The sequence below is a fragment of the Anolis sagrei genome, chromosome 3, assembly GCF_037176765.1.
Source record: "Anolis sagrei isolate rAnoSag1 chromosome 3, rAnoSag1.mat, whole genome shotgun sequence".
Taxonomy (NCBI): domain Eukaryota; kingdom Metazoa; phylum Chordata; class Lepidosauria; order Squamata; family Dactyloidae; genus Anolis; species Anolis sagrei.
The window spans coordinates 1,736,251-1,762,528 of record NC_090023.1 but is presented as its reverse complement, the minus strand read 5'-3'; the positions used below and the strand labels follow the sequence as shown (position 1 = coordinate 1,762,528).

At 46.3% G+C, this 26,278-nt stretch overlaps 1 protein-coding gene across 1 annotated transcript; it reads left to right on the top strand.

Moving 5' to 3' along the window:
• Window positions 1-10,003: 10,003 nt before the first annotated feature.
• LOC132770111 (olfactory receptor 51E2-like) lies at window positions 10,004-20,001 on the top strand. The gene is made up of 2 exons (XM_060766994.2): window positions 10,004-10,411; window positions 18,277-20,001. The coding sequence occupies exon 2, from the start codon at window positions 18,314-18,316 to the stop codon at window positions 19,289-19,291; it is 978 nt and encodes a 325-aa protein (XP_060622977.2). The 5' UTR covers window positions 10,004-10,411; window positions 18,277-18,313; the 3' UTR covers window positions 19,292-20,001.
• Window positions 20,002-26,278: the final 6,277 nt, after the last annotated feature.

The window sequence follows — 26,278 nt, the reverse complement described above, 5'->3', positions numbered from 1 at the left end:
TCCAAGTTTCTAAAGACTTTGTTTAGGGAAATCCAAAGGGCCTCTCAGCCGAGGCACCCCGGTGTCCTGCTGGGCATACGGAAAACACGTCCTGTCTACAGACCTTTTCACAAGCCCAGCGCGTGACAGCACACCCATTTTGAGGCCGGAGTCACTTTTCTTCCCCAGGAGAGGTGCCTTCCTCTTGTGCAAAGTCCTACCTCACAACTACACATGAAACACACAATTTTGGAGATGCTTTAGGTCAGTGGTTCTCAACCTGTGGGTCCCCAGGTGTTTTGGTCTACAACTCCCAGAAATCCCAGCCAGTTTATCAGCTGTTAGGATTTCTGGGAGTTGAAGGCCAAAACATCTGGGGACCCACAGGCTGAGAACCACTGCTTTAGGTCAACCAATACTCAGGTAGATTCATAGACTCAGAAGGGACTCCCATGTGCTGTCTAGTCCAAATCCCCTAACATGTCAAAAGCGTGATAAGGTGCATGATTTAGAGTTTTCTCATTCCTCAATCATGTTGTCCTTGAATATGCTGCACATCGGACTGATTGTCTCAGAGGCAAGCTATGAAAATAAACCCACGCATAGCAGAGTCCTGATCAGTTGAATGGCAGAGTTTTGCTGCACAGCCTGACCTTGTGCCACTTACTGTTTAATAAAACTCTTTGACTCAGATTTCATCCAAACTCACAGTGGGGCTTTTAATCTTGATATATTGTTTTATGTACAGCTATATACACATGTCAGGATTCCCTGATGCCCTGTCAATCACAGTGGCAACAACAACAACAACAACAACAACAACAACAACAACTACAACAACTACAACAACAGCAACAACAGCAACTTCTTTATTTATAGACTGCCCTCTCTCCCCAAGGGGACTTAGGTCAGTTTACACACAAAGAAGGCAAACATTCAATGCCCGAACTCAAATGCAAATATTTTAAAACAAACAGAATAATACAAAAAACGCACGCAACTCTCGTCATGCCTATCACATGGTCATGACTCAGCTTCTTTGCATGTCCCTTCAGTTCCACATCATCACCCACTTAACTCTTTAGTGGGTGTGTGACCACATGTCCATTAGAATGGTACTTTCCAAACAGTTTTGCACAATAGGACAACACAGGCTCCTTTGGCTTGGAAATGGAGAAGAGCACCATCTCCAGAGCCAGAAATGAAAGGAGAAGCCTTTGCCTGTGTACTTGTGTCTCGTTTTATCTTATTGTAACAAGACATTGAATGTTTGCCTGTGACTGTTTATATGCTGTAATCTGCTCTGAGTCCCTTGGGGAGAAGGGTGGAATATAAATAAAGTGTTATTAATAGGGTTACAGCCAATGCATTCCTGCCTAACAGTGCACTATCTATCTATCTATCTATCTATCTATCTATCTATCTATAATAATTATTATAATAATAGGCCTAGGCACTTGAGAAATGTCCGAGATGTGAATGCGCACAGACTATGTTATCATCAGCATACTGGAGTTCTATAATAGAAACGTGGACTCTTTACAGATGTCACATGCAACTCCTGGAACGATTCCATCACCGAATAATCCTGCAAATCTATTGGGAAGAGAAGCGGACAAAGGTCAGCATGCTGGGAGAAGCAAAGACCACTAGCACTGAAGCGATGCTCCTCCTCCATCAACTCCACTAGAGTTTTGAATTACGGCCACTGGGGGAGCTGTCGCTTCACCGTCCACTTGTGACATTGATGGAGAACTTCTTCATTCTTTTGCACGCTGCTGGAGAGCTTTATGGTGTTGTAAATTAGTTAAATTAGCCTCCTGCATAAGTGGTACCTAAATTTCCTACTTGACAGATGCAACGGTCTTTTGGGCTGCAAAGGTCAACAGCAAGCTAGACAGATGGTTGGGAGCTTACTCCGACCTGAGCTGGCTTCCAACTCATGATTTTTCAGTCAGTAGTGATTTTAATGCAGCCGACTCTCAACCAGCTGTGTCACAACCCAGTGTGGTTAGGAGGAGAGGAGAGAGACAAGGGTTTAAGGGTGGAGGGGCCTGGGAGGCTTTATGCAAAGAAGAGGATGCTGCAGATCTCATTCTGTGTTGTTGTCTTTGAAAAACTATAAATTCCTAACTATAAATCCATTTTTATTAGGGGTGGGGGTGGCAGTGTTTGATAGCAAGAGTAGATCAGATGCAGTCTGACATGAGTTACTGCAAAGTACCCAGATAATCAGGAAAGTCACTCTGGACCATGCTCTGACCTACAAGGAGCACTGCCTGAACATCAAGCAAAAAGTGGGCGCTAGAAACAATATCACACGAAAGCTGACTGGCACAACCTGGGGATCACAACCAGACACAGTGAAGACATCTGCCCTTGCGCTGTGCTACTCTGCTGCTGAGTATGCATGCCCAGTGTGGAACACATCTCACCATGCTCAAACAGTGGATGTGGCTCTTAATGAGACATGCCGCATTATCACGGGGTGCCTGCGCCCTACACCACTGGAGAAATTACACTGCTTATCCGGTATTGCACCACCTGACATTGGCCGGGAAGTAGCAGCCAATAGTGAAAGGACCAAGGCAGAGACATCTCCAGCTCATCCCCTGTTTGGGTATCAGCCAGCACGCCAACGACTTAAATCAAGAAATAGTTTTCTAAGATCTACAGAGACACTTGCTGGAACACCTCAGCAAGTGAGAGTCCAAAGGTGGCAGGCTCAAACCCAGAACCTCAACCAATGGCTGATACCAAATGAGAGACTCCCCCTTGGGCACACAGAAGACTGGGCGACTTGGAAGGTGCTGAACAGACTGCGCTCTGGCACCACGAGATGCAGAGCCAACCTTCAGAAATGGGGCCACAAAGTGGAATCCACGACATGCGAGTGCGGAGAAGAGCAAACCACTGACCACCTGCTGCAATGCACCCTGAGCCCTGCCACATGGACAAGGGAGGACCTCCTTGCGGCAACACCAGAGGCACTCCAAGGGGACAGATACTGGTCAAAGGACATTTAACCAACTACCAAGCTTGCAAACTTTGTGTCTTGTTTGTTTGTTTGCTAAAAAAATGCTATGCAACTGTTTGATTTGCTCCTGACACGATAAATAAATAAAAATCAGGAAATGTTACCAAGCCTGAGGATGGATTGCCTGTATTTGGCCCGACTTTGCTGTGAAGTGAGCATTTGCGCGCACACAGATGTACCTTTGGGGGTTCTGCCCTTGCTTCCGCTGCTTCCTCTTCCGTATACTTTCCTGCATCCTGAGTTATGGAGCCTGTCATCGGAATTGCAGGTGTTTATCCTCCGTTTGTGAGAATTTCCACCTTTTTGAAGCAGGCTGTTATATTTTAATCACAATGTCTTTTTTAAGATATACATGGCAGTGGATGCAGAGCATGTCAGTTCAACACACAAAGACATCCATCAGTTTTGAAGAATGTAAACAGTAAGCCTCAAAGCCCATAATGGCTTATGGGACCCCTTGCAGACTAAACCTAGTGGTGGTCCCAGACTCAAGTATAGTATAGTAGTATAATTATAGTATAGTATAGTAAATAATAGTATTGAAAGGGTCTTTGAGTGAAATTTGCAAATGCTAAGCAAAGGGCTTTAAATGAAATTAGCAGCACGGAAGAACATGTTTTTGAGAAACAAGATGTGACATGTAGAGGTCATACAAAGTTTGAACTTACATAGGAAGTTGTGTTGTGGTTAAGCCAAAGGTTGTGGTTAAGCGCAGAGTCTGCAGGTACAAGAAGGTACTTTCCATCAAGAGGCTGATGGAGCAGGAAGAATAAAGGTCAAAATACTTTCCATGACGAAAATATTGTTGTTTACTTGAAGGTATATAACAGTGTACAAAAGCCAAGGGGCGCGCAACAGTCTTTGAAAGCACAAACAGAAGTGCTTCTGTCCGTCTCATGTTGATCAGCTTGATTAAATGGTGTCTTACATGAACCAATTGGACTCTGTGGATTTCTTCAAAAAGGGACCCTGCACCCTAAACCCGTGATCCCTTACAGTATAGTATAGTATACTATGGTATAGTATAGTATAGATACAAATATTGCCTGGGTTTGCATTTCCCTTGAGTTTGTATGTATGCATGTTTGTATGGATGGGTGGATTTTGCAAGATGGCCCCAACTTTCAGACAAACTATAATTTCCACTAATAACGGATACAGACCAAACTTGGCACACAGACCCCACATGACCAACAGAACATAGTGGAGGGGTTTGGGGCACATGGACCCTAGATTCTGGGAGTTATAGTTCACCAACATCCAGAGACCATTCTGAACCCAACTTAGAAATCAAGAGTTGGAAGAGACCTCATGGACTATCCAGTCCAACCCCATTCTGTCAAGAAGTAGGACAATCACATTCAAAGCACCCCCAGCAGATGGCCATCCAGCCTCTGTTTAAAAGCCTCCATAGAAAGAGCCTCCCTCTACTACACTACAGAGCAGAGAGTTCCACTGCTGAACAACTCTCAAAGTCAGGAAGTTCTTCCTTTCCTGTAGTTTGAAGCCATTGATCCATTGCATCCTAGTCTCCAAGGCAGCAGAAAACTAGCTTAATCCCTCCTCCCTATGACATATTCCCCTCACATATTTATACATGGCTCTCCTCATGTCTCCTCTCAGCCTTCTCTTCTGAAGGCTAAACATGCCCAGCTCTTTAAGCCACTCCTCATAGGGATTTTTCTCCAGACCCTTGATTATTTTAGTCGCCCCCCTCTGGACACATTCCAGCTTGGCACACACCACTTACATGGCCAATTATGAATACTGGTATGGTTTTTCTTTTGGGGGGGGGGGGTGTGACCTTGAATTCTGGGAGTTGTAGTTCACTTACACTCAGAAAGCACTCTAAACCCAACCGACGAGATAAAACTGAACCAAACTTGGCACACATACCCAACATGCCAACCTTTGAATATTGGTGAGGTTTTTAGGGAACTGGCCTAAGAGGTTGGGAGTTATAGTTCACCCACAATCGACAGAGTGCTGTGCATCCAGCTGATGCTGGGCACAAATATATTACCAACTTTGAATACTGTTGGGGTTTGGGCGGATTGACCCAATGTGATGGGAGTTGTTGTTCTCCCTGCATCAAAGAGCCCACTGACACCCCACAGATGATGGATATGAACCAAAGTTATCACGCAAACCCAACATGGCCAATTTTGAATATTACCAGGCTTTTGGGGGGATTGACCTTGATTTATGGGAGTTATAGTTCACCCACTTCCAGAGAGCACTGAACCCAACCCTCAATGGATCGGAGCCAAACTTGGCACTCAGACCTAACATACCCAACTTTGAATACTGGTGGGTTTGGGGGAGAATTGACCTTGGATCCTGGGAACTGTAGTTTACTTGTACCCAGATAGCATTGAATTCAGCCATTGATGGATCTGAACCACACTTATCACAGAGACCCAACATGGCCAACTTTGAATATTGGCAGCGTTTGGTGGGGAATTGACCTTAGCTTCTGGGAGTTGTAGTTCACTTGCATCCGGATAGCACTGAACCCAACCATCGATGGATCTGGGCCAAACTTGGCACAGAGACCCAACACGGCCTGTTTTGAATACTTTTGGGGAGGATTGACCCACAATCTTGGAAATTGTAGTTGACCAACATCCTTATGCATTTACTAACGGGAACATGCACAAAAAGACAAAAGCTTGGATTGACATTTTTTCTAATAAATAGCTTTACAAATTGCCAGACGGATATTACTTAACACCCAAAAATAAATAATTGCAAGCTAGTCCTACAAGAAAGGTCCAAGGGGTCAACTGGGCTTTTCCTGGGGCTGTTTTGGAGAGAAGGGCGCCCTCCAGTGGCGAAAAGGAAACCCACTCCTCTCATCAGAGCTTTTCCTTGCTTGTGATGCTTGTTTATGCTTGGTTAAAGGGCTGGAACAAGGGAAAAGGGTTTATATATCTGTGGAATGACCAGGGTGGGACAAAGGATTCTTGTCTGCTGGAGCTAGGTGTGAATGTTTCCACTGACCACCATATAATGGCCTGACAGTGCCTAGGGCAAACTTTTGTTGAGAGGTTATTAGATCCCCTTGGTCATTCCACAGATATATAAACCCATTTTTCTCACTTCCAACAGACCTCACTCCCTCTGAGGATGCTTGCCATAGATGCAGGCGAAACGTCAGGAGAGAATGCCTCTAGAACATGGCCATGTAGCCCAAAAAAACCTACAACCCAATAATAATAATAATAATAATAATAATAATAATAATAATAGAATAATTATGCTTGGCAGAAAGAAGGTGCTGGACTGGATGACCTTTGGGGTTTCCTTCCAACTATCTGAGTGTTCTAACAACAACAACAACAACGACAATGACAACAACAACAATGCATAATAATAGAATGAAAATTCTTCTGGGCTACTGGGCACAATTCAAAGTGCTGGCTTTGGCGGAACATAAATGCTGTAAATAATAAATGAATAAATAGATAAATAAATAAATAATGCCTAGTCATAGAATCATGGAATGGTAGGGTTGGAAGGGACCCCAAAGGCCATCCAGTCCCACCCCATTCTGCCTCCCCACATGGCACAAAAACCCATTGCCTTTCCAGCTTCTTTGCAAAGGCATGGCCGGCCCTCTCTTGCCTTGCTCAGTCCATCATTAAGTTGCAAACGGGCTCGCTTTCTCTTCTGGGGAAGGGACCTTTCGACCTCCCTCCATCCCAAAAAGTGATTCTTTGCACCGAATGGAGACCGGAAGGGCCATGACTTCACTGCTGGAGCATCCAAAAGGGTCAAAACTGACCCACCCAGTTGCCTATTCTGACCCTAAACCGACATTTCCCAAAATCCAAAGAGCTAAACAAACTGCGAGGGATTAAGTGGCTCTCGGAAGGAAAATAACTGGAATATTTCTCCCAGCGAAGAAAGGAGTTTCGGGAAGCAAAGATAGCTTTGCATCATTTGTGAGAAGCGCCCTTGGGATGGACGTCCAGAGTCTCTTTCTCATTATGTTTTTATGCAGAGGCTGGGTGGCCATCCGCTGGGAGGGGTTGGATTGTGTCTTCCTTCCAGGCAGAACGGGGATGGACTGGATGGCCCTTGGGGATCCCTCCCAACACTAATGAATTATAGTTTTCAATGGTGGATGAATTACATGATCTCTGGGGGTCCCTTTTCCACATAGGCTGGATGGCCACCTGTCTGGAGGGATTGGATGGTGCCTTCCTTAATGGCGGAAAGGAGGCTGGACTAGATGACCTCTGGTCCTTTTCTACATAGGCTGGATGGCCATCTTTCAGGAGGGATTGGATGGTGACTTCCTTCATGGTGGAAAGGAGGTTGGATTAGATGACTTCCGAGGTCATTTTTCTACATAGGCTGGATGGCCATCTGTCAGGAGGGATTGGATGGTGCCCTCCTTCATGGCAGAAAGGGGGCTGGACTAGATGACCTTTGGTGTGTCCCTCTTCTACATAGGCTGGATGCTCATCTGTCAGGAGGGATTGGGTGGTGTCTTCCTTCATGTTAGAAAGGAGGTTGGACTAGATGACCTCTGGGTGTCTCTTTTCTACATAGGCTGGATGGCCATCTTTCAGTATGGATTGGATGGTGACTTCCTTCATGGTGGAAAGGAGGTTGGACTAGATGACTTCTGGGGGTCCTTTTTCTACATAGGCTGGATGGCCATCTGTCTGGAGGGATTGGATGGTGCCTTCCTTCATGGCGGAAAGGAGGCTGGATTAGATGACCTCTGGGGGTCCCTTTTCTACATAGGCTGGATGGGCATCTGTTGGGAGGGATTGAATGGTGCCTTCCTTCATGGCGGAAAGAAGGTTGGACTAGATGACCTCTGGGTGTCCCTTTTCTACATATGCTGGATGGCCATCTGTTGGGAGGGAGTGGATGGTGTCTTCCTTCATAGTGGAAAGGAGGTTGGACTAGATGACTTCCGGGGTGTCTCTTTTCTACATAGGCTGAATGGCCATCTGTTGGGAGGGAGTGGATGGTGTCTTCCTTCATAGTGGAAAGGAGGTTGGACTAGATGACTTCCGGGGTGTCTCTTTTCTACATAGGCTGGATGGCCATCTGTTGGGAGGGAGTGGATGGTGTCTTCCTTCATAGTGGAAAGGAGGTTGGACTAGATGACCTCCGGGGTGTCTCTTTTCTACATAGGCTGGATGGCCATCTATCAGGAGGGATTGAATGGTGCCCTCCTTCATGGTGGAAAGGAAGTTGGACTAGATGACCTCCGGGGGTCCCTCTTCTACATAGGCTGAATGGCCATCTGTCAGGAGGGATTGGATGGTGCCTTGGACTGCATGACCTCTGAGGTTCTCTTCCAACACCAGGATTCTATGATTTCAGCCCTAATGGTGACTTGAACCAAAACAAGATTCCTTCCAGTGCACTCGGTGGACATGGTCAGCCCAATAAATCAACATTCTCATCATTTTAATGGTCACTTTTGCAGAAAAACAGAAGCTTGTTCCTCTCGCAAAGCAAGGTGGCTCCTGGCCCTGAGCACTTGGTTGTCTGTGTTTGTGTTCCAGGATGATCATGATGCTTCTGATGTGGGCAATGCTGTGAGAAAGGATGAGGGAAACGATGGTGCCGAGGCTGAGGGACAAGATGGAGATGGTTTGGTCAATGATTTTCTTGCAGACAATGACAGAGAGGCCCCAGTGCAAAGGGCAGTTTCTCATGAGAATATCCCCGCTGGGCCTAGCAATGATGGTCCTGTTCCTCTAACACTCTCTGCTTCATTTGGGAAAATGCTGCGCTCGCAGAGCTCAGGCGGTGTTGTATTTCAGTGTCAATGATGATGTTCTGCAGGCGTAGAGCAGGGTTGGGAGGAGAATAGCTTTATAAACAAGCCCCTTGGTCTCCCTACGGATGTCCCGTTCCTCAAACACTCTCTGCTTCATTTGGAAAAATGCTGCACTTGCAGAGCTCAGGCGGTGTTGTATTTCAGTGTCAATGTTGATGTACTGTAGGCTTATAGCAGGGTTGGGAGGACAATGGAGTTATAAACAAGCACCTTGGTATCCCTACGGATGTCCTGTTCCCCAAGCGCTCTCTGCTTCATTTGGAAAAATGCTGCACTCGCAGAGCTCAGGCGGTATTGTATTTCAATGTCAATGTTGACATTCTGTAGGCTTATAGCAGGGTTGGGAGGAGAATAGCTTTATAAACAAGCCCCTTGGTCTACCTACGCATGTCCCGTTCCTCAAACACTCTCTGCTTCATTCAGAAAAATGCTGCACTTGCAGAGCTCAGGCGGTATTGCATTTCAGTGTTAATGTTGGGATAACCTACAAAGCCCTAAATGACTCTGGCCCAGTTTACCTGTCCGAACGGATTCTCCCCTATGAGCCATCAAGGCTATTAAGATCTTCCGGGGGGTAGGGGGGGCTGCTCTCGGTCCCACCACCCTCGCAGTCACGCATGGTGGGGACGAGAGACAGGGCCTTCTCAGTGGTGGCTCCCCAGCTCTGGAACTCCCTTCCACTGGAGATTCGATCTGCCCCCTCCCTCCTGACTTTCAGGAAATTACTAAAGACCTGGCTCTGGAAGGTGGCTTTTGAGGACTGAATCTTTAATGAACTGTGACTACGACTACGACTGTGATTGTATTGACGTTTTGGCCTGGGTAATTGTAATGATGATGTTTTATTGTATTTTACTGTGTTGTTTTAACCCTTAATGATGTTGTACTCGGTTGTATTTGTATATTTCCTGTGTAATTGTGCATCAGTAGTTGTTCTCCTCCAGAAACGTTGTTTTTGTGGTTGCCACAAACTGGGTTGAATTGGCCGAGACTCGATGAGGAGATCTTCGTTGGAAAACGAGGGCCAAAGGTGTCTCTAGCGGGATGCTTTGCAAATACTAAGTGTTTGCAGTGGAATCAACTTTCCCCATGTTTTCTGTGATGGAACGCATTAGGAAAGGACATTTATCACCCAGGAACCAGGATCGTGTTACAGACGCAGTAGAGATGCAACCTCAGATACATCCCCCACTCCCCCTATTTTGGCCCAATGGGGACGGGCAGCCGGTTTGACCGGTCCTCTGTCCAGATCCATCCCCGGCTGTCCTTCTGTCAACCTCCTCCTGCCTGAGAAGCTCCCAGCCAGGGCTCTTGTTTTGGTTTCCCTTCCAAAAATAAAGGGACAGAGTCCATCTGCTCTTCTACTTTAGGGTGGTTTTTAGTCCCTTTTTTGCCTAAGGTTGCATTCCCTATTTTGGGAAGGAATTTTCCTCTTTCGGAGAGAGCGGGGCCGGCTCTCTCGCTTCTCTCCTGGGTTCCCATCCAAAGGGATCTGGGCAGGGATCCACTCCAGGAGATGGTGCACTCCCACCCACTTCTGGGATCCAGAAGATCCACTGAAATGACCGAGGAGACCCTCACAGGTGAGGTTCAGTTTCTCTTTCCTTCTTTACCTGGTTTGAGTTCGCTTTCGATCCAGTCTCCTGGAAGAGTCAAATTGCATATCAGGTGTGGGCAAAGTTTGACTTTCCCTCCAGGTGTTTTGGACTTCAACTCCCACAATTCCTGGCCTCAGGCCCCTTCCTCAGGGGTCTGAGGCCAGGAATTGTGGGAGTTGAAGTCCAAAACACCTGGAGGGAAAGCCAAACTTTGTCCATGCCTGTTGTATATTGATGTATATTGCAGTTCCTCGTGTTGTGGTGACCCCCAACCATAACATCTTAATGCAGATCCATCATTGTTTGAGTCTACAGTGCTCTCTGAATGCAGGTGAACTACAACTCCAAAACCAAAGGACAGTGCCCACCAAACCCTTCCAGTAGTTTCTGTTGGTCATGGGAGAACTGTGTTCCAAGTTTGGTTCAATTCCATCGTTGGTGGAGTTCAGAATGCTCCTTGATGGTAGGTGAACTATTAATCCCAGCAATTACAACTCCCAAATGTCAAGGTCTATTTCCCCCAAACTCTATCAGTGTTCACAAATTGGGCATATTGAGTATTTGTGCCAAGTTTGGTCCATATCTGTCACTGTTCGAGTCCACAGTGCTCTCTTGATGTAGGTGAACTACAACTCTCAAATGCCCACCAAACTCAGTATTTTCTCTTGGTCATGGGAGAACTGTGTGCTAAGTTTGGTTCAATTCCATTGTTGGTGGAGTTCAGAATGCTCCTTGATGGTAGGTGAACTACAAATCCCAGCAACTACAACTCCCAAATGTCAAGATTCTATTTTCCCCAAACTCCACCAGTGTTCACATTTGGGCATATTGAGTATTTGTGTAGAGTTTGGTCCAGATCCATCATTATTTGAGTCCACATTGCTCTCTGAATGCAGGTGAACTACAACTCCAAAACCAAAGGACACTGCCCACCAAACCCTTCCAGTATTTTCTGTTGGTCATGGGAGAACTGTGTGCCAAGTTTGGTTCAATTCCATCGTTGGTGGAGTTCAGAATGCTCCTTGATGGTAGGTGAACTATAAATCCCAGCAATTACAACTCCCAAAGGTCAAGGTCTATTTCCCCCAAACTCTATCAGTGTTCACAAATTGGGCATGTTGAGTATTTTTGCCAAGTTTGGTCCAGATCTGTCACTGTTCGAGTCCACAGTGCTCTCTTGATGTAGGTGAACTACAACTCCCAAACTCAAGGTCAATGCCCACCAAACTCTTTCAGTATTTTCTCTTGGTCATGGGAGTTCTGTGTGCCAAGATTGGTTCAGTTCCATCGTTGGTGGAGTTCAGAATGCTCCTTGATGGTAGGTGAACTATAAATCCCAGCAATTACATCTCCCAAAGGTCAAGGTCTATTTTTCCCAAACTCTACTAGTGTTCACATATTGGGCATATTGCGTATTTGTGCCAAGTTTGGTCCAGATCTGTCACTGTTTGAGTCCGCAGTGCTCTCTGGATGTAGGTGAACTACAACTCCCAAACTCAAGGTCAATGCCCACCAAACTCTTTCAGTATTTTCTCTTGGCCATGGGAATTCTGTGTGCCAAGATTGGTTCAATTCCATCGCTGGTGGAGTTCAGAATGCTCTTTGATTATTGGTGAACTATAAATCCCAGCAACTACAACTCCCAAATGTCAAGGCTTATTTTTCCCAAACTCTGTGTTCACATTTGGGCATATTGAGTATTCGTGCCAAGTTTGGTCCAGATCTGTCCACAGTGCTCTCTTGTTGTAGGTGAACTATAACTCCCAAACTCAAGGTCAATGCCCACCAAGCCCTTCCAGTAATACCTGGTGCTTGTGGGAGTTCTGTGTGCCAAGTTTGGTTCAGTTCCATCATTGGTGGAGTTCAGAATGCTCTTTGATTGGAGGTGAACTATAAATCCCAGCAATTACAACTCCCAAATGTCAAGATCTATTTCCTCCAAACTCTACCAGTGTTCACATATTTGGCATATTGAGTATTTGTGCCAAGTTTGGTCCAGATCCATCATTATTTGTGTCCAAAGTGCTCTCTGGATTAGGTGAACTACAACTCCCAAACTCAAGGTCAATGCCCACCAAACCCTTCCAGTATTTACTCTTGGTCATGGGAGTTCTTTGTGCCAAGATTGGTTCGTTGCTACTTCGTAACTCTAATTTTGCAACTGTTATGAATCGTGATATAAATATCTAATACACAGGATGTATTTTCATTCACTGGACCACATTTGACACAAATACCCGATACGTCCAAATTTGAATACTGGTGAGGTTTGGGGGGGGATTGAGTTTGTCATTTGGGAGTTGTAGTTGCTGGGATTTATAGTTCACCTACAATCAAAGAGCATTCTGAACTCCACCAACGATGGAACTGAACCAAACTTGGCATACAGAAAACCCATGACCAAAAGAAAATACTGGAAGAGTTTGGTGGGCATTGACCTTGAGTTTGGGAGTTATAGTTCACCTACATCCAGAGAGTACTGTGGACTCAAATAATGATGAATCTGGACCAAACTTGGCATGAATCCTCAATATACCCAAATGTGAACATTGGTGGAGATTGGATAAAATAGATCTTGACATTTGGGAATTGTAGTTGCTGGGATTTATAGGTCACCTATAATCAAAGAACATTCTGAACCCCATCATTGATAGTATTGGGCCAAACTTCCCACACCAGAACCCTCAAATAATGATGGATCTGGACCAAACTTTGCATGAATACTCAATATGCCCAAATGTGATGGGGTTTGGGGAAAACAGACTTAACACTGGGAGTTGTAGTTGCTGGGATTGAGTGTTAACCTACACTCAAAGAGCATTCTGAACTCCACCAATGATGGAATTAAACCAACCTTGGCACACAGAACTTTCACGACCAACAGAAAATACTGAAAGGGTTTGGTGGACATTGACCTTGAGTTTGGGAGTTATAGTTCACCTACATCCAGAGAGTACTGTGGACTCAAATAATGATGAATCTGGACCAAACTTGGCATGAATCCTCAAAATGCCCAAATGTGAACACTGGTGCAGTTTGGGGAAAACAGACCTTGACATTTGGGAGTTGTAGTTGCTGGGATTTATAGTTCACCTACAATCAAAGAGCACTCTGAATGCCAGCAACAATGGAATTGAATTAAACTTGGCACACAGAACTCCCATGACCAACAGAAAATACTGGAAGGGTTTGGTGGACATTGACCTTGAGTTTGGGAGTTATAGTTCACCTACATCCAGAGAGTAATGTGGACTCAAATAATGATGAATCTGTACCAAACTTGGCATGAATCCTCAAAATGCCCAAATGTGTACACTGGTGGGGTTTGGGGAAAACAGACCTTGACATTTGGGAGTTGTAGTTGCTGGGATTTATAGTTCGCCTACAATCAAAGAGCACTCTGAATCCAGCCCACAATGGATCTGCACGAAATTTGGCACACTACCTACATGGCCAACATTGAATACTGGTGTCGTTGGGGACGGGGGGCTGTTTTTGAATTCTGGGAGTTGTAGTTCACCAACACCTTCTCTGCCAAAAGGGTTCCTATGACCATAAATTTGTGTTTTCTGATGGATGTTCGTGACCCCTCTGAAACCCACTCGTGACCCCCCCCCAGGGGTCTTGACCCTCAGGTTGAGAAACACTGCCCTAGACTGAAGGCTATTTTAAATATAGGTTTATGTTGCTGTTCTTGATAGATTGCGTTGCAAATTCATAGTACAGCACACACACACACATTGGGAAGATCCCCCAGTTGTGTGTTTGAAGTTTGCAGTTGGGACTTCTGCTGTCCGTCCTTTTGTTCTGCAATGCGAGGATGGACAACTGACCACCTGGCTGCCCCAGTCCCTCTGTGTCTGCAGACATGGCATTTTGCTGCACCGAGGAGTCAGACTTTGACCCAGCTGACCTTTGCTCTCACCCTACAGCCACCAAGGTCCCACTGGTCAATTCAAACTAAATCCTGGTACGGATCCATTGCCCCGCTGACCCTGGCAGCGCGCAAAAGCCCCCATTCAGCCTGTCCTTCTGTCCTGCAGCTGACCCCAACCCACTGTCCAGGTCCATTTGCGTCTGTGTATGTTGTGTTTTACTGTAGCAGGGAGTCCCACCTTTCATAGAAACATAGAATCAAAGAGTTGGAAGAGATCTCCTGGGTCATCCAGTCCACCCCCATTCTGCCAAGAAGCAGGAATATTGCATTCAAACCACCCCTGACAGATGGCCATCCAGCCTCTGTTTCAAAGCCTCCAAAGAAGGAGCCTCCACCACACTCTGGTGCAGAGAGTTCCACTGCTGAACGGCTCTCACAGTCAGGAAGTTCTTACTCATGTTCAGATGGAATCTCTGAACATGAGGAAGAACTTCCTTACTGTGAGAGCCGTTCAGCAGTGGAACTCTGCCCAGCAGACCTTGGTTCTCTTCTTTTGAGGCTTGGTGCCCCCCAAAACCGCTAGTAAGCAGACCTTTGGAATCACTGGGAACTTAAATTTGGCCCACTTATCACATTCCTGTTGATTGAATGCGCTAACTCCAGTTTGAGCCCCCACCTGGATAGACAAAGGTGGGGTATAAATAAGGTAAATAATTTATTTACTAGCTGTCCCCTGCCACGCGTTGCTTTGGCCCACATGGGGGTTCTCTGTGGGAGGTTTGGCCCAATTCTATCATTGGTGGGGTTCAGAATGCTCTGTGATTGTAGGTGAACTATAAATCCCAGCAACTATAACTCCCAAACGTCAAGGTCTATTTTCCCCAAACTCCACCAGTGTTCACATTTGGGCATATTGATTACTCATGCTAAGTTTCGTCCAGATCCATCATTGTTTGAGTCCACAGTGCTCTCTGGATGGAGGTGAACTACAACTCCAAAACCAAAGGACACTGCCCATGAAACCCTTCCAGTATTTTCTGTTGGTCATGGGAAAACTGTGTGCCAAGTTTGGTCCAACTCCATCGTTGGTAGGGTTCAGAATGCTCTTCGATTGTAGGTGAACTATAAATCCCAGCAACTACAACTCCCGAATGTCAAGATTCTATTTTCCCCAAACTTCACATTTGGACATATTGAGTCTTTGTGTAGAGTTTGGTTCAGATCCATCATTGTTTGAGTCCACAGTGCTCTCTGGATGTAGGTGAACTACAACTCCCAAACTCAAGGTCAATGCCCACCAAACCCTTCTAGTGTTTTCTGTTGGTCATGGGAGTCCTGTGTGACATGTTTGGTTCAATTCCATCATTGGTGGAGTTCAGAATTCCCTTTGATTGTAGGTGAACTATAAATCCCAGCAACTACAACTCCCAAATGTCAAGGTCTATTTCCCCCAAACTCCATCTGTGTTCATATTTGGGCACATGGAATATTCATGCCAAGTCCCAAGTAGAGGATCTGTAGTCAGATGAAGCATCATTTGGAATCAAGTCAAGATCTCATCCCTGTTTCTTGGAAGCTTTGCTTGGGAAAGATTCATGTTTAAGTGCCTTTGTTCCATGGTTTTAATGCGTGGATTTTATGATTTTGTGTTCAAGTGCCTGGAATTCATGTTTCTAGTTTTTTGGATTTTAATCTAGAAGTTTCTGCCTTTGTTTTTCATGAACTTTGATGGACAAATTTATTTATTTATTTATTATTTAAACTTATATGCCGCCACTCCCCTGGGGCTCGGAGCGGCTTACAAGTCCAAATACCCTGGACTATTTTGTTCCGGCTTATCTTCCTACCTAATTTGATTTACTTATTCCTTTAAGTAAATAGGGTTACGTAAATAGGGTATAGGGTTACAGCCTGTGCTGGATGGGGTCGCACTCCCCTTGAAGGCGCAGGTTCACAGCTTGGGTGTGACCCTGGATTCTTCGTTGAGCCTGGATCCCCAGGTTTCAGCGGTGACCAGGGGAGCATTTGCACAGCTCAGGCTCGTGCACCAGCTGCGCCCATACCTCGGGAAGTCTGACTTGGCCACGGTAGTACACGCTCTGGTCACATCCTGCCTTGACTACTGCAACGCTCTCTACGTGGGGCTGCCCTTGAAGACGGCCTGGAAGCTTCAGCTAGTCCAGCGCGCGGCAGCCATGTTACTAACAGGAGCGGGACGCAGGGAGCACACAACGCCCTTGTTGTTCCAGCTCCACTGGCTGCCGATCTGCTACCGGGCCCAATTCAAGGTGCTGGTGTTGGCCTACAAAGCCCTAAACGGTTCCGGCCCAAAATACCTTTCTGACCGCATCTCGGCCTACGAGCCCACGAGGACCTTGAGATCGTCTGGGGAGGCCCTTCTCTCGATCCCGCCTGCCTCACAGGCACGTCTGGCGGGGACGAGGGAGAGGGCCTTCTCGGTGGTGGCCCCCCGGCTGTGGAACACCCTCCCTGTAGACATCAGACAGGCGCCCTCCCTTATGTCATTCCGCAAGAGCCTAAAGACATGGTTATTTGAGAAGGCATTCGACTAAGTGCTACAACAATTGGCAATGATGACTGGACCGGAATAGGGATAACGAGATTGGTTTATGATTCTACGATGAGACGGCACGGATGATTTAGTGTAATTGTATTAATGATTGTTATGTTGATATTATTGTTGTGATATTCCCTTTTGTAAACTGTTTTTATATGTTGTACACCGCCATGAGTCGCCCTAGGGCTGAGAACGGCGGTCAACAAATGCAGTAAATAAATAAATAAATAAATAAAATAAAGTGCTTTTTACTTTGCTGCTTTTGCATTATCTTCAATAAAGGGATTGCATTTCTACTCAACTGTGTGATGTTTAAAGTCAGAGGGCTTTTCCTGGTCTGGAGTGCAACACTGACAAGGCAAGAGAGTGAGGTAACACAGAAACATAGAGGCCGCAGAACCATTTCAATGTGCATGCAAGATTGTTAGTTTTTCCAACAGTTTTGCCTTGCAAAAGAGTTTCAGCTTTCTTTTCAACTTCTCTATTTTCCCCTTCCCTTCTTTCTTAATCTTCTGTGGCAGCTGTTAGGAGAAAATAAAATAGAAGGTTTAAGTTCTCACTTGATCCTTTGAAAGGAAAAGACCATTTCTCTATGAGTGAATTTGCAAGCATGAGAAACCTACAGATGTTATTGATCATCTCTGGACCTTGGTCAGTCAGAAGTGTTTGCTGTAGCCGATGTTTACTTGGATATGAAGTCAACAAGAGAAGTTTGGCACGACAAAGAGATCAATAGTATCGATCTAAGACTTGGAACATCTAAGGTCATATGGTGAGAGAGCGCCATCCTCTGACCACTTAATGTAAATAGCAGGCAATTTCAGAAAAGCTTTATCCTAAGTAATTTCCTTCATGGTCTTCATATTAAGAAATAAGTGATAATGAAGTTATTAAGGCTGAATTAACTAAAGGAGATTGCCTTGATCAAATCTTATGTTATAAGCATATAAAAGTTATAATTCAATTAGAGATTTAAGGAATTGAACATATAAGAGTCATCTTAAGGTAACAGGTGAAGGTTGGGATAAGTTACATAATCAAGCAGATGTTTGGGTTCACAACGTGGCTGCCAAGACCTGATAAAGATGTTTTTGGGAACTATATATGGATACACCTGTTAATGATTGTATGGTGTAAATGCCAGACTCTTTCTGCGCATGTGTGGAAAGGTTGATATTATGCTATAAATACTGAAGTGATTCTGACCTCCAACGTGTTAGCCCTTTTTTTGCTGAACACCCGATACTCTGCAGAGGTAGAAATAAACGCCTGGAAATCAGACATGCTGTCTCTCCATCTTCTACCTTCTCCAAAAGCACTCTAAAGAATCTCGGGTAACGTATATTCCGCAACACTTCCTTTCTTAAAATGCCGCCTTCTTCCCTTCTCTTGCAGCTCCTGAGGCCTCCGTCCAGCGCCTCTTTCTCCGGACATGACCTCCCCCTCCGTGAACGTGACCTGTGTCCTGCGGCCGCCGTCTTTCACCCTGCGCGGCCTCCCCGGCCAGGAGGACGTCCACTTCTGGCTAGCCTTCCCCTTGCTGACCTTGTACCTGGTGGCCGTGGTGGGCAACGCCACCATCGTGTGGGTGGTCAGGGCGGAGGCCACGCTCCATACACCCAAGTACCTCTTCCTGGGCATGCTGGCCGGCGTGGACCTGGCGCTGGCCACTTGCACCGTACCCCGCATGCTGTCCCTCTTCTGGCTGGACGACCGGACCATCGGCTACGGCGCCTGCCTGCTCCAGATGTTCTTCATCCACTCCCTCTCGGGGGTGGAGTCCACAGTGCTGCTGGCTATGGCCGCTGACCGCTATGTGGCCATCTGCCGCCCGCTCCAGTACTCGGCCCTGCTGACCTGCTCGCGGGCAGCCAAAGTGGGTCTGGGGGCTGTGGCCCGGAGCCTGGCCTTCTTCCTACCACTGCTACCAATGGTTGACCGGCTGGCCTTCTGCGGCCCCACCCAGCTGGTGCACCCCTTCTGCCTCCACCAGGACTTGATGACCTTGGCTTGCGAGCATCCTCCCACACTGCCTAATCGGGTCTACGGACTGGTAGCCATCCTTCTGGTCATGGGTCTGGACGGCCTGCTGGTCTTCCTCTCCTACCTGCTCATCCTGGCCGCCGTCCTGCGCCTGCCCACCCGAGAGGAGCGCTGCCGGGCCGCCTCCACCTGCCTGGCTCACGTCTGCATGGTGCTGGCCTTCTACTTCCCGCTGGTGGGGCTCTCCATTGCCCACCGCCTGGGAGACGGGAGACATGACCCCGTTCTCCACGTCACCCTCAGCTGCCTCTACCTTCTCCTGCCCCCCGTCCTCAACCCCATCGTCTACGGGGCGCGCATGACTGAGATCCGGCGCAGGGCCCTCAAGATGGTGGGCAGGAGACCGTCGGCCCCCCAAGCCCACTGACCACAGGGAGAAGAAGCCTGGGTGGTCTGTGTGGGAGAGTACAGCAGGGATACCCGGGCTCATAGCATTTAGGGAGAGCAGAATGCAAGGAAAGAGGGCTGGGCCCACAACCTATAATAAGACTATTCGGTATCTACAGAAGTGTTGGGGTTCAGCCTGATCCTGATCTGTGTGAACCGGATACTCTGATAGTTTTTCCAACTGAGCAAGCTCTCCCTGACCCTGACAGTGTGGAATCTGTTGTTGATACAGAGGTCAACGGTGTTGAAAATGAAACTCAACAGCTGGAGGAAAATGTTTTGGAAACTAGCCGTGATATCTCTCCACTTGGGGTTTTTAATGAGGACCAAAGAGAACAGATAGTTAGAGACAGAAATATTTCCTAGTTTCTACGAAGGTCACTTCGTTTACAGGAGAAACAGGCCCAGACGTCAAAGTCAAGGGGCATTTCAAAGAATAGCTTCTTTGGTTTAAGAGGCCTCCTGCCGGGTGGCTCTTTAGATCAAGCAACGTTTGGGACTGTGGCTGTGCCTTGGCAGAATTCCTGTGTTTCATGGCCGGTAATCCCAGAGGCTTGTATTTATCAAGTTCCTGGTTAGTAAAAGACTAACAAGTTCCTGGTTATTGTATTGTGGCTTTTGAAATTTTGCTCAAGTTCAGAGATTCTACTGACTGCTGTGTTTTTTCTGTGGCTTTTTGACTTTGCAATTAATTTTTCATCAATAAACAAGGATTGCTTTTCCTACAGTCCCCCAGTGTGGTGGATTTAATCTTATGGTCTCGTTTCTTGAACTGGGATGCAACAAGAAGAGTAGAGTGCAATGGAACTATTCTGGGACCATAACCTGTGTGAGGAATATTTGGTATCTATAGCAGAGCAGAATGCAACGGAAGAGTGCTGGGCCCATAACCTATACAAAGACTATTTAGTAAGAGTAAAGTGCAATGTGTTGTGACTCAGCTGGAACCACAGACTGATAATGTTGTGACTCAGATGGGGTCTCAAAGTGACTCTGACGAGGATGATGGGATTCAGGTTCACAATCATGTTCAAAATGTTCCTGTTGTAGACAATGAGGAACAGGGTGTGCAAGTTCAGTTTCCCATAGCAGGGAATGATGTTTTTGATACTGAAACTAGCCAGGTGCAAATTGACTCAGAAAAGGAGGACAGTTCTCAGCCTGATAGTAAGCAGGAAGGCAACCAGGCTGACACTAATGAGCAGACTGACCTTGATGAAATGGGAATCTTAGATTGGGCTAACCGTTTGTAATTCAGGGTTCGAAGGAGTGTGAGAATAGCCAACAAGAAGGTCAGCAGCCTGGCCTTGATGAAATGGGAACCTTAGATTGGGCTGACCGTTTGGAATTCAGGGTTCGAAGGAGTGTGAGAATAGCCAACAAGAAGGAGATCAGCAGCCTGGCCTTGATGAAATGGGAACCTTAGATTGGGCTGACTGTTTAGAATTCAGAGTTCGAAGGAGTGCGAGAATAGCCAACAAGAAGGAGGTCAGCAGCCTGACCTTGATGAAACAGGAATCTTTGATCGGGCTGACCGTTTGGAATTCAGGGTTCGAAGGAGTGTGAGAATAGCCAACAAGAAGGAAGTTAGCAGCCTGACCTTGATGAGACGGGAATCTTAGATCGGGCTGACCGTTTGGAATTCGAAGTTCGAAGGAGTGTGAGAATAGCTAACAAGAAGGAGGTCAGAGGTGTTGCAACTCTGAGTAAGCTTCACCATGCTTCCAAACACCACCACACAAGAGCTGTAGTTTTATAGTTTCTTGAGGAAGAAATCCAAGTCAAAATAAAGAATAAGCATTGCAAAGTTCCAAAGATTAAATGCAGAATATAGTTCCAAAGATCTTCAGGTAAAAGCAGGAGACACAATCCTATTGGCAAAGTTCAAACCAGAGTCCCAGGTACAAGCAAGGAAACAATTGCCCCATGAATCACAATGCAAGAAATCCCAAGTGTACTGCTTTCCAGGCTAAGATTATTCCATGAAGCTGTCAGGCTAATAAGTTACATTGAACTGATGATTTCCCTTGGTTTGCAAGAAGCCTAAATACCTTGCTAACATGAAAACATTACATGAAATCATTGCGATGACCTTTCACTGAGCTGGCCTCTCGTTTGCTGGCCAGGCGAGAACTCTGCCTGACACGGAGACCAAGATGAGCTTGCCGGTCAGGTCACTGTCAAGGCTTTCAGTACTTTCAGTATCAGCGTGGGAAGGAGGCAAATGCCTCCCTACCTGTTCGCTATCTCCTTCGTTAAAATTCCTTTCTCTTGGAAACCGCTGTGTTGATGTTGACTCTGCACTGTTTGTGCTGTCTGTGGGAGCCACAGGCCCAGAGAGCTGAGGCACAGCAAAAGAGCCAGAAATCTGAATCCCATCATCCTCATTATCACAGAACATCTCAGCCACAACAAGAGACCAAAGAAACGCCTTCATGTTTTGCAAAGGGTATTAAGCAGTGTGTTTGAAAACAAACTTTTTTGTTTTGTTGGTGCCTCTTGGAATATGTTTTATTGATCTTTTGGAACATTACTTGCTTTTAAGAACTTTTTATCTTTTACTTTTCAATAAACTACAAAGACTTTAGTTTGTGTGCAGTTTGGTGATTTCAGCAAGGTGCATCTACTCTGAGGTGCGACACAATGGAGCTATTCTGGAACCATTGCCTGTGTGAGGAATATTGGGTGTCTATAGCAGAGCAAGACGCAATGGAAGAGGGCTGGGCCCATAACCGATCAAAAGACTATTCAGTATCTATAGAAGAGTAAAGTAACTTTTCTGGGACAATGTACAATGCTTGAGTCTCCTTGTGGAGTGAAAAAGTGGGGTATGGATCTATATAAATAAAAATGTCATGTTCGTTTGTGGGATTAACAGAACTCAAAAACCACTGGGGGAATTGACACCAAATTTGGACACAAGACACCTAACAGTCCAATGTATGTCCTTCACTCATGAAAACACTGAAAAACCACAGCAGAAGAGACTTAGAAAGCCCCCAAAAGCTAAATGACAAAAAACTAAATGACAATACAGAAAAAAGGGAAGAAAGAGGGAGGGAAGGGGAGAAAAAGAAAGAAAGAAAGAAGGAAGGAAGGGAGGGAGGGAGGAAGGAAGGAAAGAGGGAAGGAAAGAAAGAAAGAAAGAATAGGGAGGGAGGGAAAGAAGAAAAGAAAAAAATAAAAAAGGAAGGAATGAAGGAAGCAAGAGGGAGGGAGGGAAAGAAAGAAGAAAAGAAAGAAATAAAGAAGGAAGGAAGGAAAGAAAGAAGGAAGGAAGGAAGGAAGGAAGGAAGAAAAAAGGAAGGAAGAAAGGAAGGAAGGAAGGAAGGAAGGAAAGAAAGAGGGAGGGAAAGAAAGAAGAAAGAAAAAAAGAAAGAAAGAAAGAAAGAAAGAAAGAAAGAAAGAAAGGAAAAAAGGAAGGAAGGAAGGATGGAAGGAAGGAAAGAGGGAGGGAAAGAAAGAAAGAAAGAAAGAAAGAAAGAAAGAAAGAAAGAAAAAAAGAAGGGATGGAGGGAGGGAGGGAGGAAAGAAGGAAGGAAGGAATGAAAGAGGGAGGGAAAGAAAGAAAGAAAGAAGGAATCATAGAATCATAGAATCAAAGAGTTGGAAGAGACCTCATGGGCCATCCAGTCCAACCCCATTCTGCCAAGAAGCAGGAATATTGCATTCAAATCACCCCTGACAGATGGCCATCCAGCCTCTGCTTAAAAGCTTCCAAAGAAGGAGCCTCCACCACACTCCGGGGCAGAGAGTTCCACTGCTGAACGGCTCTCACAGTCAGGAAGTTCTTCCTCATGTTCAGATGGAATCTCCTCTCTTGTAGTTTGAAGCCGTTGTTCCATTGCGTCCTCGTCTCCAAGGAAGCAGAAAACAAGCTTGCTCCCTCCTCCCTGTGGCTTCCTCTCACATATTTATACATGGCTATCATATCTCCTCTCAGCCTTCTCTTCTTCAGGCTAAACATGCCCAGTTCCCTAAGCCGCTCCTCATAGGGCTTGTTCTCCAGACCCTTGATCATTTTAGTCGCCCTCCTCTGGACACATTCCAGCTTGTCAATATCTCTCTTGAATTGTGCTGCCCAGAATTGGACACAATATTCCAGATGTGGTCTAACCAAAGCAGAATAGAGGGGTAGCATGACTTCCTTAGATCTAGACACTAGGCTCCTATTGATGCAGGCCAAAATCCCATTGGCTTTTTTTGCCGCCACATCACATTGTTAAACATGAGTAAAACGCAATGGAAGAGTGCTGGGCCCATAACCGATTGAAAGACTATTCAGTATCTATAGAAGAGTAAAGTGCAATGTAACTTTTCTGGGACTATAACCTGTATGAGGAACATTTGGTGTCTATAGCAGAGCAAGACGCAATGGAAGAGTGTTGGGCCCATAACCTATAAAAGACTATTCAGTATCTACAGAAGTGTAGAATGCAATGGAACTATTCTGGGACCATAACCTGTGTGATCCCCCGGTGGCGCAATGGGTTAAAGCTCTGAGCTGCTGAGCTTGTTGACTGAAAGGTTGCAGATTCGAATCTGGAGAGCTTCTGCTGTCAGCCCCAGCTTCTGTGCCCTTAGCAGTTCGAAAACATGCAAAATGTGAGTAGATCGATAGGTACTGCTCTGGCGGGAAAATAACGGCGCTCCATGATTCAGAACGATCTTGACAGAGTAGAGAGATAGGCCAAAACTAACAAAATGAAGTTCAACGGGGACAAATGCAAGATACTCCACTTGGGCAGGAAAAACGAAATGCAAAGATACAAAATGGGGGACGATGAGGCCTGGCTCGAGGCTTCATTTTGTGAATGAAAATCCATCCTGCATATCGGATATTTACATTACGATTTATAATCGTACTAAAAGGACAGGTATCAAATAGAAATGAAAAAAAATATTATGGTTGGGGGTCACCACAACATATGGAACTGTATTTAGGGGTCCCGGCATTAGAAAGATTGAGAACCACTGGTCTAGAGGGCTTTGATGATGGAACGGGGTTGGACTGGATGGCCCCTGGAGACCCCTTTCCAAGCTCTGAATGCTAGATTTGAGGCCTAAGAGGAGAAGCCTCCCTTCTCAATAGGATACTCTCTTCCAGCTCCAGGGTCTGGAGAACAAGCCCTATGAGGAGCGGCTTAAGGAGCTGGGCATGTTTAGCCTGAAGAAGAGAAGGCTGAGAGCAGATATGATAGCCATGTGTAAATATGTGAGAGGAAGCCACAGGGAGGAGGAGGGAGCAAGCTTGTTTTCTGCTTCCCTGGAGACTAGGACGCAATGGAACAATGGCTTCAAACTCCAAGAGAGGAGATTCCATCTGAACATGAGGAAGAACTTCCTGACTGTGAGAGCCGTTCAGCAGTGGAACTCTCTGCCCCAGAGTGTGGTGGAGGCTCCTTCTTTGGAAGCTTTTAAACAGGGGCTGGATGGCCATCTGTCAGGGGTGCTTTGAATGCAATATTCCTGCTTCTTGGCAGAATGGGGTTGGACTGGATGATGGTCCAGGAGGTCTCTTCCAACTCTTGGATTCTATGATTCTATGCCAGCCACATGACCTTGGAGGTGTCTATAGACAACGCCGGCTCTTCGGCTTAGAAATAGAGATGAGCACTACACCCAAGAGTGACTGTGAGAGCTGTTCAGCAGTGGAACTCTCTGCCCCGGAGGGAGTGTGGTGGAGGCTCCTTCTTTGGAAGCTTTTAAGCAGAGGCTGGATGGCCATCTGTCAGGGGTGATTTGAATGCAATATTCCTGCTTCTTGGCAGAATGGGGTTGGACTGGATGATGGTCCAGGAGGTCTCTTCCAACTCTTGGATTCTATGATTCTATGCCAGCCACATGACCTTGGAGGTGTTTATGGACAACGCTGGCTCTTTGGCTTAGAAATAGAGATGAGCACTACACCCCAGAGTGACTGTGAGAGCTGTTCAGCAGTGGAACTCTCTGCCCCAGAGTGTGGTGGAGGCTCCTTCTTTGGAAGCTTTTAAACAGAGGCTGGATGGCCATCTGTCAGGGGTGATTTGAATGCAATATTCCTGCGTCTTGGCAGAATGGGGTTGGACTGGATGATGGCCCAGGAGGTCTCTTCCAACTCTTGGATTCTATGATTCTATGCCAGCCACATGACCTTGGAGGTGTTTATGGACAACGCTGGCTCTTTGGCTTAGAAATAGAGATGAGCACTACACCCCAGAGTGACTGTGAGAGCCGTTCAGCAGTGGAACTCTCTGCCCCGGAGTGTGGCGGAGGCTCCTTCAATGGAGGCTTTGGAGCAGAGGCTGGATGGCCATCTGTCAGGGGTGCTTTTAATGTGATTGTCTTGCTTCTTGGCAGAATGGGGTTGGACTGGATAGCCCATGAGGTCTCTTCCAGCTCTAGGATTCTAGGATTCTCACTGCTTTTCCCAAGCGGCGCAACTGGCTGTTTCAGGGAAGCTCTCTTGAACTTCCAGCATTGTTTACATTTTGTTTCCTTGACTCATTTGGATGATTCACGAATGAATGGGGAAATGGGGGTTGGATGGGTTTTGCTTCATGGGGGATCAAGCCCCATCACACTGCCCCCTGTCAAGAAGCAGGAATATTGCATTCAAATCACCCCTGACAGATGGCCATCCAGCCTCTGTTTCAAAGCTTCCAAAGAAGGAGCCTCCACCACACTCCGGGGAAGGCAGAGAGTTCCACTGCTGAACGGCTCTCACAGTCAGGAAGTTCTTCCTCATGTTCAGGTGGAATCTCCTCTCTTGTAGTTTGAAGCCATTCCTCCATTGCGTCCTAGTCTCCAGAGAAGCAGAAAGGAAGCTTGCTCCCTCCACACTGCGCTTGGAGCTATTCTGGAAGGGAGGATTGAGGGCCGTGGGGTTGCTCCCGGCCTCTCCCTCCCTCTTGGGCCTCCTTCCAAGGCGTTGGGCTTCTTTCCCGCTGGAGCATCTGGCCTTCTTCAAGGAGGTTTTCCTCTTCCC